The sequence below is a fragment of the Anopheles aquasalis genome, chromosome Y (assembly GCF_943734665.1).
Source record: "Anopheles aquasalis chromosome Y, idAnoAquaMG_Q_19, whole genome shotgun sequence".
NCBI lineage: Eukaryota > Metazoa > Arthropoda > Insecta > Diptera > Culicidae > Anopheles > Anopheles aquasalis.
Window position 1 is genome coordinate 1,888,330 of NC_064879.1, and position 15,000 is coordinate 1,903,329.

At 49.5% G+C, this 15,000-nt stretch overlaps 2 protein-coding genes across 2 annotated transcripts in view; both read right to left on the bottom strand.

Moving 5' to 3' along the window:
- LOC126579553 (probable glucosamine 6-phosphate N-acetyltransferase) overlaps positions 1 to 15,000 on the bottom strand; it is a 214,187-nt gene that overhangs the window by 10,387 nt on the left and 188,800 nt on the right. The gene's annotated exons all lie outside the window — the stretch shown is intronic.
- LOC126579546 (TWiK family of potassium channels protein 7) lies at positions 6,588 to 14,071 on the bottom strand. Its single transcript, XM_050242935.1, has 6 exons — positions 13,495 to 14,071; positions 7,937 to 8,222; positions 7,655 to 7,819; positions 7,371 to 7,571; positions 7,155 to 7,270; positions 6,588 to 7,070 (listed from the first exon to the last, which is right to left on the bottom strand). Exons 1-6 carry the CDS (start codon positions 13,762 to 13,764, stop codon positions 6,792 to 6,794), a joined length of 1,317 nt encoding a protein of 438 aa, XP_050098892.1. The 5' UTR covers positions 13,765 to 14,071; the 3' UTR covers positions 6,588 to 6,791.

Sequence of the window (15,000 nt, forward strand, 5' to 3'; positions counted from 1 at the left end):
CGCCGGACCGCTGTACTCAGGTTGCCAAAAAGTTCGAGTCCAGTCCAATGTGTGTGTTTTTTTTTGTACAATCTTCGTCCTCAAATTTAAGCACAGCTCTATCGAGTCTCATACTCCTCGTATTCTATCTTGCCGGTAAGCGCAGACGGTGCTGTACCGTGCAAACAGGGCGGCCAGGCTCCAATCTTACCAGGTGTACAAGCTTAAAATGGCCCTTTGCGTAAAGCTTGAGCTCACCAGACCAAATTGAGGTTTCATCGACCGATGCTGTGTTTTTGTGTTTATTCGATACCTGTTTACATAAATCAGTCCACATCATAAGTGATACCACACAATAACATGTATTTTTCCTTGCTTAATCATGGCTAGTTTTGTGCCTCAAAAAGAGCGTTCGCGAGGAGCTCGACTGTTTTGCTTTCTTTTGGAGAAATCGGCAACAGAATCGATTCAAATTCTTGCAGAGGCCTATGATGACAATGTGGTAGAGGAAACCGCTTGTAAAAATTGGCTAAATTGGTGCCAAGATGACCATTTTGACTTGAGTGGCAAGAAGCGTGAAAATCAAGCCATAAACGTTTTGCAGCATGAATTGCAGGTTCTTTTGGACGCGGATCATGTGTAATCGTTGCTTTCCCAGTAGTTAGGAATTACCCAACCAGCCATTTCAAAAAGCTTAAGCTTTCATGAATGGGTACCCCCTCATAAACGATAAGCAAACGGAGCGAAATCAAAATACATCGCACTCGTCAAAAATGGTACATAATTATTTGAGTTCAATAAACTGGGCGGTTCTACCTTCCCCCGCTAACTTAACTGGACCTGGAACCATTCCAAATATCACCACTTTTCGACGATCGGTCACGCGCTGGCCGAGCAGCACTTCGTGATTTGTATGAAGTTGTTGGAAAATGGCATGAGGGGGGTGGTTTGTGTCGCTAAATGAACAATTCTTTTGGCGTGGTATCCACAAATTGGCTCAAAAGATAGGAAAAATGTATAGCTAGCAAGGAAAAATACTTAGAATAATTTATGATTTGGCTTACTGTTGAAAAAAACGTGTTTTTTTCGAGTAAAAAAAGGCCATTTTAAGCTTGTACACCTGGTACGAGACGCTTGCTATCGGAAAGGGTTTACATTTGGCTACAATTTGTTTTTCTTCTTCTTCGTTTTCGTCCCAATTCGCCATCGATACTAAATAAAGAAATACTGCCTTCGCAAAGCTACACGGAGACAGCGGAGTGCAAAATTTTGTCTTGTCGATCGCGCCTGATCGCTTCTTCTGCGAAGAAAAGCAAACACTTCCTCGACCTTCGCCTGTTTCGTAACAGTCTCGGAAGGAGGAACCGGCGCCGCCACCGGGATAACCGCTGAGTCCATGCCCCGGGTCGTGCCCATGGACGCGATGGATCCTTTGATTTGACTTTGAGGGGCTTTGACACTTTGCTAAACTGCTGGACCGTGCGTGCGTGAGTCACGGAATGCGGACGTGTGCCCGGCCCGGGGTCCCCGTGCCGGTCATACCCCGGCCGGCCATTAGCCGTCCGCCCATTCGTCCGTCTTCTGTGTCGTCTCCGGTGCTTGCCTCCTGGGCACATCGTGATGATCGCGGTGTCGTGCAAATCGGTGGTCACTCGGGCGGCATGTAAATGGGGCTGCTTAGCGCACTGCGCACCACCAGACACGGAACCTCCCGCCGGTTCCAGCCTGTCCGGAACTGTGGTCCCAAAAGCAGGGCTGCTGTTTCTGGTCCGGCCTTTGGCCTCGGCTCAGGCTTGTATTTTCGCCCAGTAATGGGAGTTCGTGCGCTGGGGCGTACGCGACCAGCCTAATGGTCCCGCGAGACAGATAAAAAGCGAGAAAGAGAGAGAGAGACAGTGCGACAGTGGAATAATCCAATAATCCCCGCCAATGCGTGTGCCATGCGTGGTTCACAATTACGGAGTGCGCTAACGCCAACCCCCGGCTCTCCCCTTCCCACACTTGCAGCAGTAGTTGCAGCAGCTTCTGAGGCCCACCTCAGGAGGATGCAACCTTACGAAACCATTGCGCGCTCCATCTCGTCGCAGGGCTCGTCGCTTGGAACTTTTCCACTGCACTCACAGAACACGCCAATCACCCCGAGAGTGTGTGTGTGCGTGTGTGTCGGCGCGCAAGGGCCCCGGGATGGAAAAGTACGCCCGCGGAGCCGGACCCGCCAGTTTTGGAGTCCTGTCCACTGGCCAGCTGACCTGACGGTCATTGGTTGTTGTGAAACGCCTCCTGGACTGGCTGCTGCTGCTGCTGTTGCTGCTGCTGCTCCGCTTCTTGCATCGTCTCGTACATACATTGACATGTGCGCGTACAGGCCCTTCGGTCATTGAGAACGATATCCACAGCATGCGGACAGGGCAAGGACAGGGGCAAGCTGGGAAGAAAGCGAATAAGAGGCCAACCGATAGCACGAAAGAGAGAGAAAGAGAAACAGCGGCGGTCGGTGGAGCAACAACCGCCGGGTTATGGTAGCCGGTTTTGCGCCCCGACCCTCGGCGGTGGTGTCCAGGCTCGGTAGTTTTCCATTTCTATTGACTGCTTCGGTTCGTGACTGCTGCATCTCGCGCGGTCTCTCGCGATCTTGCGCGAACTGCATGGCGTTGCATCAGTTGTCCGTGCCGCGTCCGTGCTCCGGATTCGCTTGATGCAATACGACTGCCATCGATTCGATCGAACAACCAGCAGGCTATGTTGGGGCCCCGGCTCCCCGGTTGTATGGGCGGATTGGCGAGCTGCGTTTCTCAACTCAACGCAACGCTGGCTCCACTTCTACTCCTCAATATGGTGGCTGGTTATAAGCGTGGCGCAGGGCACAGTGGGACAGGTCCACACTTTCGCTTTCTCGCCTGTTAGATCCTTCAAAATCCGCTCTGTCGCCGCCCTCTTTCTGCAGAGCATTCATTGCCTGGAAGGACTCATCTCTACTGGCGTTTGTGCAAAGGATCCCTACTTGACGGACAGGCGCGCAGCGAGAGAATGTGGAAAGGGGAGAGCGCGGTGTAGTATAGTAGTAGTATTTGTATTTATTGTCTGGATATTATATATACGGATACAATGACGTGATATTATTAGTGAGGCCGTGTTTTTCCACTTTCAGTGCTGTTTTGATTATTCATCTTTTACGTTTAGACTTTTCTATTCGTTGTTTTTATCTACTGGTTTGAAGTTTGTACCAGGGAAAACTATTATAAAAACCCTATATTTTGTATGTGCTAACCTATGCTTAGTCTACTCTAATGCTTTTATTTACATATGTACAACCACCTTCCACCTCAAACCTAATCCTACGGTAAATTCATTGAACTAATCAGCCATTTCACTGTCGCAGAATTGAATAATTGCTTGTTGCACAACTGTTCTTGTATTTGCTGTTGATCTTGTTGATGTGTGGTTGGATTTTGTTAATTCCTGCTCTAATGTGTACGTGTAAATAACGATTTTGTTATTTGTGTTTAGCTTAGCTTTCCTATCAATAAAACCGTATAGAGTTCTGATCATTTTTTCCTCCTTTCCTCAGTCCTTCTGGCGTGTTCTGGCGAAACACTCCGGGCCGGGCGCGCGCAAATACCTTTCACTCACCCCAAGCCATAAAAGCGGCGAGCGGCCGAATGGGAGGGAGGGCGAGCTAATGCAAAAGTCCGTGGAACTGTCTGGAGCAGGGGAAACGACGCGACCAAGTGCGCGAATCAATTGGGACATTTGCGTACGCATTAATGTCACCGATGGCGTCACTCTGTGTGCCATGTGGGGCCACATGAAGCAAGAAGCTGAGCTGCGCCACACGGTGCAATGGGGGGGAAAACGAGGTGACGGTCTAATCGGTGACACCCAAGTTGTCCCAGTTTCGCACTACACAGATGCACGATAATAAGGCACGATTCGATTGCAGAGACAGAGTTGTCTGGGCAAACTTGGTCCTGGTCGTTTTTTGGGTCTTCGCATTTGGATTTGAAAAAGGATGAACCAAAGTAGGATCGATGTGTCATCGCATGCGCTGGAATGACCTCGCATGGGTGACCTTGCAGTGTGTTTGGTTTTTCCCGCTGTCTCCCCGGCCTGGCAAGATCAGCAAGCAGGGGCGAGAGGGCTGGGAGCGTACAGTTCCCTTCCGGTTTATCCGGTTTTGTCCATGCGCAGCTCACGCACCCAGGTTTTGCGATGAACGCGAATCGCTTTTCGGAAAAACAGGAAACCTGACCGTGACCAACATTGAGTGAACACACGTAGCGCGCTGTGGAGCGGAAGTTAATAAAAAAAAAACCACCCGCAATCAAAACCGGTCGCCCATATCCCGGAACCGGAACCAGCGGAACTGTGTTCGAATTGTGCATCTGGCGTGACTCGCCAGCACCGAGCACCGAGGTTTTTTTGTGGCTGGCCCACAAAACCATTGGGACATACGTGGCACATGTGGCAGCCATTACAGGTGGTTGAATAGTTCTGCCGCTCACTGTCACTGCGTGTAGCGGGTAGCGGCTCAGCAGCACGCGGGAACTGGTTTCTGGGGTCCCGCACACCGAATGCAGCAGGTATGCCAACCGCAAGGTGATGCGCGAGCGCCTCCATTCAGTTACCGAGTCGGCTCCCGTTTTATTGCGCTACTGCACGGGGATAGTTGACCTATCAATTTCGTTGATCGTCGTCGTCGTCGTCGTCGTCGGAAAATGTCATGTGATAGTTGGTGACTGCAATGCCCCGCAATCCACACCGGTGAGCTTCGAGGGAATCCACCACGGAGATTATTGTTGGATTCGATTTCAATTTTTTTTTTAATTCCTGTTTTATTTCTCCTAATCAATTTCGTCCCCTTAAAAGTAATCCATCCTCGATGTAATGCACATGCGCCAACGGATTTTTGTATTTGGAAATACTTGAAAAATTCGACTTTAGGGATGGCCTTCAGCTCCTTCTTCGCAGCGGCTAGAATCGGCTCTGTCGCGTCAAAACGGTGTCCCTGGAGGAGTTCTTTTAGCGTTTTTAATAGCCAGCTATCACACGATGCTAGATCAGGCGAAGGCGATAGTTTTGGAACGGTATGACTGGAGTTTTTGACGAAAAAATCACGAAAAACCAACGTTAGTCGCTGGTACCAATGGTACCAGTCGCGGTCTGACGCGTTTGAGTCCCAAAACATTTTTCAAAATGTTATAAACGAATTATTTCAGTATGGCAATATCATTAGCAAGGTTTCTAGTTGTTAATCGACGGTTTTCCAGTAGCAAATTTTTTATTTGTTGGGCGTGAGCCTTGTCAGTTGACGTTGATGGTCGCCTAGAACGTTCTTCGTCTTCAACAAGTTCCTGACCTTCCTGGAAGTTTTTCGACCACTTGACCGCATTTTTTTAACTTAGCGTTGATATGAAAGTCTTTCTGCATCATTTTTTACGTGTCCGCAAATCAATTTTTATGCAAATTCATTGCTCAATAAATTTCCAAATATCAAAAAACGAAGAATTCGCTTTTAGTACCTCACAAAAAAAATCATATCTCAAAAACTAATCATTATTTTGACGTAAAACTTGGCACGAATGTCAATCACAGTACTGACAACCTGCAAAAAATACGAGAATTAAAAAGATCATTCACACGACCAGAATACCGTTCCCAGTCATCTTAAAGCATGGAACAGTTAATATTTGGCCGCATAAAACAGGTCACATCTCAGGGTAGAAATAAGCTAGACGCATGGTAAAGGTATCATTTTGTAGGTATTTTATCTAGCTATCCAGTATAATAGCAAATAAATAGCAAATAAATTATTGGGCCAAGTTCCGTATGAATTTACGCACTTTTGGTTTTATGCTACACATAATGTTCTGCACACCGGTGGAAGCTGTCTCATTGGCCATTTTTTCACACCATTTGCACATTACATTAATCATTTTACATTGTTTCTGTAGTCATTAGTAGATAATAGCCCACTATAATGGTATTGGACGACACTGTGGGCAATTTGGTGGATTGAAGATAGTTGGTATGAAATCAATGCTGTTGTTTCGAAACCAATTTATGATCTCTGTACTGGAATGGCAGCTTGCTAAATCGGACCAAAATTTAACTGGACCTTTATGTGACTTAATAAAAGGTAGAATGATCGTTTCCAGACATTCTTCTTTCATAAAACCACCCGTCCTTTTCAAACCACAACTGCAGTTCGCTTGCCAAATGGACGGGACGGGAAATTTCATCTCCCTAAATGGACTAAAACCTTACATCGTACTTCCTGTACGATTGCTAAAGTCCAATTTGTCTGCTGGTTTTTGCCAAATTGCAGTTTTACGTGGGTTTTTACTCCAGCTAAATTGAGTTTTTATAGTGAGTGTGCAGACCTTTTTTTTCACCCTTCGTGTTTCATCGCGCGATAACTTCTGAAGGTGCGGCTCAATTTTGATGATTTTTTTATCACTAAAAGAAAAGACTTAGACCTTTAAAACCATAGACACCAACAGAGTAGCAAAGCGACCACTAGGAGCGCTAGAGTGAGTAGAAGAAAGCGGTCAAATATTAAGTGTTCCAAGCTTTACTTTCGTAACACAGTAATATAGCTTCACAATGTATCTGTATGTATCGTTTCATTTAATTTCGTCTTACTATTACGCTTGTTCACTCGCAAGGCTTGTTGCAAAAATGAACTTAATGTATAGGTACATCGAGTAAAGATGAAAGCGGACATCGCGATAGGGAAGGGCAAACGCAAAGTGAACTCGACCAGTGTCGATGTCGAGCTCGAGTTGCTCGAGAGCTGGCTCCGAACTGGCTCGCTAGACGGACGACTCGTAGATGACGATCTGTAGCACCTTGGGTGGACCGCCCGGCTCCTGGCTGTCCTGCTTCTCCTTGATGTCCTGCAGGATCGCATTGGTGATGGCCTCTAGGGCGGCCATCTCCTTGGCCGCCGCCTTCTTGTTGCCGTGGCGCCGCGGCATCGACACGACGGTGAGGACGCGGCGCAGATCGTTGTGCAGGGCCGCCACGTCGATGCCGGTACCGGCCGATTCACCCAGCCGCCGCAACGTGTCCGCCAGCGGTCCGGACAGTGCCTGATCCAAGGGGGGGAGGGGTGGGGGGAAAAAAAGGGATACCAATAAACCGCTCCGCTGGACCGCCACTCTCGCTACCACTACCTGGAGCTTCTGCCAGCTCTGCGCGTACTGCCGGCGGACCAGTTCGATGATGGTGCTGGTCAATGCCAACCCAACGAGGATGTACAGCGTACACAACAGCATGTAGTTCGGTTTGCCTGTTGAGATTTTTGGGGGTGAAGGCAGTACAGGGGGAAACGTACGGGGAAGGTTAACCCGAAGCCAGGAGCTCTGAACGTTTACGCGGTCGATACGTACTCGGCACCAGATCCCCGAAGCCGATCGTCGTCATCGTAATGAAGCAGAAGTAGTAACCATCGAAGAAGCTCCAGTCCTCCTCCCACAGCAACAGTAGCCCGGTACCGGCGGCCAGGTAGATGAGGAGAAAGCCCACCGCCCCAACCGCGTAAAGCCACTTCTTGTCCGTCTTTACCTTGATGCCAGTGTCGGGACAGAATCCTGGCGTGGAAGGCGAGTCGAGGAGACAAGCGTCGGTTAGCGTCTCTGGCAACCGGGGCACAGGGAACGGAAGGGCAACTCACTAGCCAGCCGGAGCGCGGGTATGTTTTTGGCCAGCGTCGAGACGATGCCAGCGAACAGGCGGCCCCAATCGGCGATAACCGTCAGCGTGAAGGGGATGCCGATCAGTGCGAACAGCATGCAGAACATGCGACCCCCTTCCGTCACCGGAACAATGTTGCCATAACCTAGCGAGAGCGAGAGAAAGAGAGAGAGAGAGAGAGAGAGAGAGAACGGACGAAAGGGAGAGTGATTTGGAGCAGTTGGTTGCTGGGGTTTGGTTGCTAGCTGTCGCTTGACCGCACCGATGGTCGTGATGACGGTCGAGGCAAAGAAGACGGCCTGCAGCAGGCTCCACTTTTCCACGGCCAGTGGAAAGTGATGTTCGGCATCGATCAGGATGCCACCCTGGGCCGCATCCTGTACCACCTGCTCGTACTTCTCCAGCTCGAGCTCAAACAGCCGCTCCAGGTTCCGGACGTCGGTGTTGTTGACGATGGAGTAGATGAACTGCTGCCGATGCTCGACCAGCGACTCTCGGAGTCCACTCGTCCTGGCCAGCTCGGCCGGCCGCTCCAGCTTCTGGAACACCTACAGCAAGGAGCCGAAGAATTGGAAGAAAACAGAAGGGGGAACAATCGTCAACACAGCCCGATTGCCAATCCGGGAACCCGCACCTAGGCAACAACAGGCAAAAAAAAAAACACAAAACCCACAGGCGGAAGCGGCAGGTCTGACCCGTGCGTAAGGTGACCGGGAACCCCTGCCACTGGGTCCACCACTTGGGTTTGTTTTTGTTGGTTTTCTTATTGTTTTTTGGTGGCCGCACCGCATGCGCATCCCTAATGACCGCGCTGCGCCCGCCGCTCCTAATCCGCACTGGCCTTTCTGTGCGGCCGCAGTTTTGCATTTACATGAGCACCCGTTTGAGGCGTAGTAAGAAGGGGGAGGAGGGCACGGTGCCATGATTTCCATAAAGCCAAGTGTTTCGTGGCCAAGTGGCGACGGTGCAGGCCATCGATCGACGCGATCACCGACGAGCGTTGCACCAATTTGCGCCTCGTCGGCGCACCCGTTAATGACGTGTCGGTGTGCGTGCGTGTGTGTGTGGTGGAAAGCAAATTCGATGTCAATATGGTCCTGATCCAGCACGCCCGCTGGGGATCTCGCTCTGATCGTGCGTTGCGTCACTCACAGACACCAGCCGGGTAGCGGCGGGAGCCGAGGGACAACGGTAGCGACGGTGCGTCCGTGCGTCACGGAGCGGTCGTGGGATGGTCGTGGAATATTCTGGCCGTTTGAGCAGCGCGCGTGCTTCACTTCAATCATCTATCCGGCTGTACCGGGTAATTAGATGTTTGTGTGTATGTCTTGCAGGGATTTTTAATGGAGATGCTGGAGCAAGAAAGAGAGAGAGAGAGACGAGAGAGACGAGAGGAGAGATTGCACAAGCGATTGCGTGGCCAGTTGCCAATCTGCGTGAGCTTGCAGGTCTTTGGTAATAGTTGCTGGTGTTATTGCTTGTCACTAACCCAGCCAGCCGGCCAGGCAGCGCACATTCAGCCAGTCACTGCTTCTTTTACTTCTTCCTCAGCCGGTCTCCTTTTAGCTTCATTTTGACCTTCCCCCCGTCCGGTACTGTTCCGCTTCTTCTGACTAACTGACCCGCTGAGCCGTGCTGAGCCAGCCAGCCAGCCAACCAGTCAGAACAAATAATTAGATTCAAAGCCGCCGGCCGTAACGCAAACGACCGCGTGCACTTGTTTGTGCCGTTTGGCGCAAAGAAGCGCGAGGAATAACAAACAGCCGTTCAGGCGGACAACCGGGGGGAGGGGGAGTGGGAGTGATTTTCCTGGAGAAATAAGGATGGTTGAGAGGGAGACGTGTGGTGTATGGAAGGTGTTGTAAAAATAAACTAACAAATCATGTGTTGCGCCCCGGCGGCTTTGGCTTCAAAGTGAGCGAGCAAGGTACCGGATACCGGCTTCACACTGATTGGATTGGCGGTAGGAAGTAGTCATCCTTTCCGCTCCCCCCCCCCCCCCCCCCCGCTCTCTCACTAAATATTTTCCCATTTGCATTAAGGGGGGGACTTCGGTATTTTCGGGCCAAAAAATGGTCCGTTTTTGACGATTTTTTGTGACGTAACCATTCAACTTTATGTTTTCAAGTAAATGGCATATTCATCTACAACTTTTGAAGAATATTTGGTTTTGTTTTGAGCAACAGTCATTGAAAAATTAATCCGTGGCATCAAATTTTTGGTAGACGTGTCGTCGCAAAGGTACTTTTTATGGTGCCCATCGTAGCGACATGACGTGTCATCTGAAATCTATACAAATCGACATTTGTTAGAAAGATTGTAAGTTTATCTATGTAGCTCTGGAGAGTTTTTGTTAATTTTCCTATTTTTCGATTTTTGGCAGATTTCTGAAGTTGAAAAAGTGATGCTTTTTGCGATTCTGCCAAAAAAACGAGCTTTTCATAATTGTTAAAAAAAAAGTATCAACAAATTTAATGAAACCTCAACGGGGCTACCTGGCAAAGAGTGTACAGAATATGTGTTAAAAATTTCAAATTGGTCTGTCCAGTAGTTTTTACGGTACGTTGTCTTCAAAGTAGCGCGCTGCAGCGGAGCCTTGTATGAAATGCGGATTGTCAAAAATCAATAACTTTGTCAGTTTTGCTTTTGATTGGCCCAAAAATTTTACATAATACTCTTGAAAGGATCAGCATTCAGGGAAAAATGTTAAAAATATGTGTCACGCAAAAAAATTAAATACCGAAGTCCCCCCCCTTAAAGCACCGGGCGCAAACAATGGCAACCATGCGCCTCCATCAAGCGATCCTTGTTGGGACCATTTGCCCCGTATCCTAGCTAACGAGACATCATTAGCCAAGGGCATGTGAGCTATCTTTCCCAGCAATTTCACCTGGACAGCGACAGCAGCGATGCCCGGTACCATGCGGCTAGCCAGCCCAGTAGCTGTAAGGGCGTCGCAAAGAAAAGAAAACTTTGGGCATACACACACATACAAGCAAACACACACCTAATGGGATGGCAAACAAAATCACGCAAAATGTTTTGATACCGACGCGCGTATCCGCCCGGAAAAAGGATATGGTTGCCAATGTGTTCAGTTGTTTTTTTTCTATGTTTTTTTCAACGCTTTTTAAACATTTGTTGCTTTTGAAGCAGAAACCACAGGGTGGCAACGATAAAGTGATACACTTTTTCTAGTGCACCCAGCAGTAACTATGTCTGCTATAGATCAGATCTGTGTTTTCTATTTGAAAGAGTGATCTGTTTACCACTGAATTAGAGTTTTGTTTTCTAGGAAATTGAAATAGATTCGTGTAGAAAACAAATTATGATGTTACATCTTCAAAACCTAACTAACCATCCGATAAGAATCAAGTTATCGCATCTGAAATTGTCCTGAATATTCGTGCACAGGACCATCAAACGATTCAAAGATGGTGGTACGGTTGTCCCTGAAACGTAAAACCGAGCGAAACACGGACTGCCAGCACTCCAGCGATAATTAAGGCGGTCGAGGAGCGTAAACGATGAAATACGGAACACTCGGCAAGAAAAATGACGCATGCTATGAAAATGAGACAAACCTGCTTGCAAAAATAAATAAAAACGACCTTGGATATAGTCCATTGAAGAAGCAGAGGAATCACGGGTTGTCCCGCAAAAATGTGGCCGATAGGGATGTTCCTGAAGATGCACGCTGGTGACAGCATAATTTTTTCAGACGAAAAATTGTTCACTTTGGAGGCAAATTTGAATAAGCAAAATGATCGTGTCTATGGCATAAGTCTTCGTGATATACCAGGCCAATAAAAAACCCCTCGAGAGGTACCAAAATGCCTCTGCTGTGACGGTCTGGGGAGCAATATCATCAAAAAGGGAAACTACCCCTGTTATTCGTTGATAATGGCATAAAAATTAACAAAAAAAATTTGAAGATCGTTTTCAAGGTTAATTTGATTCTTTGTGGGAAGATAATATAGGGAGAAAATGATTTTTGTTTCCAATAGGGTTTAGCACCAGCACATAAGGAATTGATTGTGCAGACACGCTATGCGCAAAATTTGCCATGTTTGGGCAATGGAGATACATGTTACAAAAACTAGCAAACACAAATCATATGAGTTTGGACTCCTTTAAAAATCATTTGGTGAAGATATGGGATGAAATGCCGAACGAAGTCGTGCGTGCAGCGTGTCAAGGTTTCCGAAAGCGACTTAGCGGGCCGTAATCAAAAACAATGGCGAAAGATTTGAATTGAACTAATTAAATAGTAAGTTTAGTGTTGTAACATGTTATATAAAAACACAGCAGCGCGAAATAAAATGTATTCTTAATTGTGTGACACAGTTTAGGTGTAATACTTTAACGTCGCCACCCTTTATTTGTGGAAGGAAATTTATCTCTCATTGGCCGGCGGCTCTTTAAGGGGGTCAGCTCAAACCTGGGCATTGGAAGCAGCAGCGTTTAAGAGGTTCGTTTAAGTTAGACGCAGCGGACAGCGCATACCCTGGGCCCGGAAGCAATAGCGAACCCGAACCACAAAAAAAATACCCCCCCCCCCCTTACACACCCTTTCCAACCTCGTCCCCAGTCTGTTCCTTCCCTTCGCGGATATTAGATGCGGAAGTTGCGGAAGTTCCGCGATTGGACGCCTATTATGTTTTATTCTATTTGAGGCGCATTGGCTGACGTTGTGACATCTGCTTCTTCGTGCAGTGGACGCAGGCGGTAGAGGTGTTTTGCCCCAACCCATTCCCCACATCCACCGACCTACGCTTAACGGACAATGGGCCTTAAATAGATGTTTCTCGAAAATATTCTAATCGTATTCCGGCTCCAATCTGCCCTCTCGCCACCCCGTCCCCCTCCTCCTCCCCTCCTTCCCTTAAACATACGCATGCCGCTTCGGCAAGACAACGGGCCACGGACACGTTTTACGAATGGCCATTTATATGCTCACGATGCTCATGATGATGCTCATGATGATGATCATGATGATGATGATGCTGGTACGTTGCTCGACACACTGCGGAGCACACACATACCAACGGGTTGCTCCCTAGACGAGTAAGCATTAGGCCACGGCTTTGGAGCATCGGATCGGATTATGAGATGCGGCCCACAAGTGGGGGGGGGGGAGGGTTGTGTGGGGGAGGATATAGAGGCGATGATGGAGAACCCGGCCGGGTGGGTTTCAGCGGACAACGCAAGGGGAAGGAGGAGACGTTTCGTCGGATGCGGTTATTTTTAGCAACCGAGAACTGACCGAGATCCCGTGCTCTGCCTCTCGCTCTCTCTCTCTCTCTCTCGCGCGCGCGCTCTCCCTGTTTCGTTGCAAGCGCGCATCGCGCACTCTTCGCTGATTTATCGCGGCCGTTTCAACCCCAATGCTGCGTGTCACAAACACGCACGCCACGGTGCACCCTTGCGGTGCGATGGGACGACTACCGGACCACCAACGATGTTTGCTGCACGTTTTTTTTGGCGGTACGGGTGCGCTCCGGTTCCGCGATGTACCGCGGAGGGATGAGATGTCCTCTCCAGCTTCCAGACAAGCCGCTTAGGCTCCTGACCGGGTGACCGGGTGACGGGCGGTCATAAATGGGCCCCCCAAGCTCCATTACCCAGATTGATGAGTGTAGCTGGTATGTGCGTGTTTATGAGCCACGATGACGACGACGACAACGACAATGATGATCGCAACGGCGACGGTGGAGCGCTGTCCTTCTTCCATTCCCTAGCACCTGAAACCCCCCGGTGCGTCCCCTTCCCGCGTCATCCCCTCTCCCATATTTATCACCCTCATCGTAGTGCGCTTACGTAGCCACCGGTGCCACAGTAGACGGCGAGCGAAACGAGCAAACCGAGATGCGACAGGACCTTCTTGACGTGCCACCGAGCACAGAAGCGCCCGAAACGGTCGGCCAGTGACGACGACGGTGACGGTGCCGGTAACGATGCCAGCAGCGCATCTTCACCTCCGCCCTTCTGGGCTAGGTCGATTTTCTGGAAGTGCTCCTGCAGCAGCTGCTGATCGTCACCCTTCGCCATGCGCCCATTCGTCGACTGTGGCGACTGGGAGGAAGCCATCGTTGATCGTGCGCCACCGGGACCGTGTGGCTGGCGGTTTTTCTAGCTGTTCGTCTGTGATTGAATGTGATCCGCACGGAGCATGTGTTTCGAGGGTGACTCTGCTTGGTTTGCTGCTTTCACTGAACCAGCGTAACTCTAACTTTGCCAACTGGATATCCTCTGCGCCCGCCCACACACACAGACACACGCGCGATTAACGTTACACAAAACAGTTCGATCCTAGCCGGCTACGAATGAACAGCGAACGAACGAACGTGCGGGCGACCGTTGGAAAACCGTGAAAAGCATCCGCATCCGCATCCCGTGAACGGTTGTCCGGTACTGAGCAGCGCGGTGCGGCTTTTCGTATCTTCAGGATCGAAGATGCCTCTAACCGCTTCTCGCCCCCACTCCCCCTCCCCCCCCCCCCCTTTAACACCAAGAAGATCAGATTTCGTTCGTGCCATCCACTCGCCACCGTTCATGATAAGCCGCCGAGTGAACGAGCCGCTTTTCCTCGCCCGTTTTCCGACGGCTGTGGTGGCGCGGTGTTTGGTCGGTTGTTTACTGTCTTTTGTGGTGTTTGCAGGCCTAGTGAGATGGTTTTTTTTTTCGCTTTTAGCGGCCTATCCTCCTCATCACCGCCATCACAGTCACCCCCTTCGCACAGTCCTGGCTTTTGGGGTGGTAATCCACATCTGCAGAGAGTGGAAAAGCGAACGCGTGTGCGTCAGTTATTCGACGCGACGGTGGTCGAGTAACGAAGAGAGTGAGAGAGAGTGTGAGAGAGAGAGAGAGAGAGAGAGAGAGAGAGAGAGAGAGAGAGCAGATTGAAGGGGTTGGGGGTCACACTTTTCCTACCATATGGTGTTGGGTGGGTGGTGGACCCCGAAACCACGAGAACCACAACACACACGAGGAGTGTTCACTGTCTGCTTAGTCTTGGGCGAGGGAGAATCGCGTTAGCAGCGCCCAACGCCGCCCGCTGCCCTTCCCTCACTGCGGTAATCTGAATTCATCTCCTATCGCTTGTTCATCTTTTCCTTTTTTTTTAAATTTTCTTATCCTACCCGCTTGTTTCAAAGGGCTCTCGGAACAGCCGCGTGTTTCGGACCAGACCAAAAATCAAAAAAACCGGTCACTTTAACTCACATTACACTTGCTCCATAACCCGTGAGCATTTGTTGTTCGCATATTCCGCAACGCCTGCGGAACAACAAACGGGAGCGCATGATGATTTATGTTTATGACCCG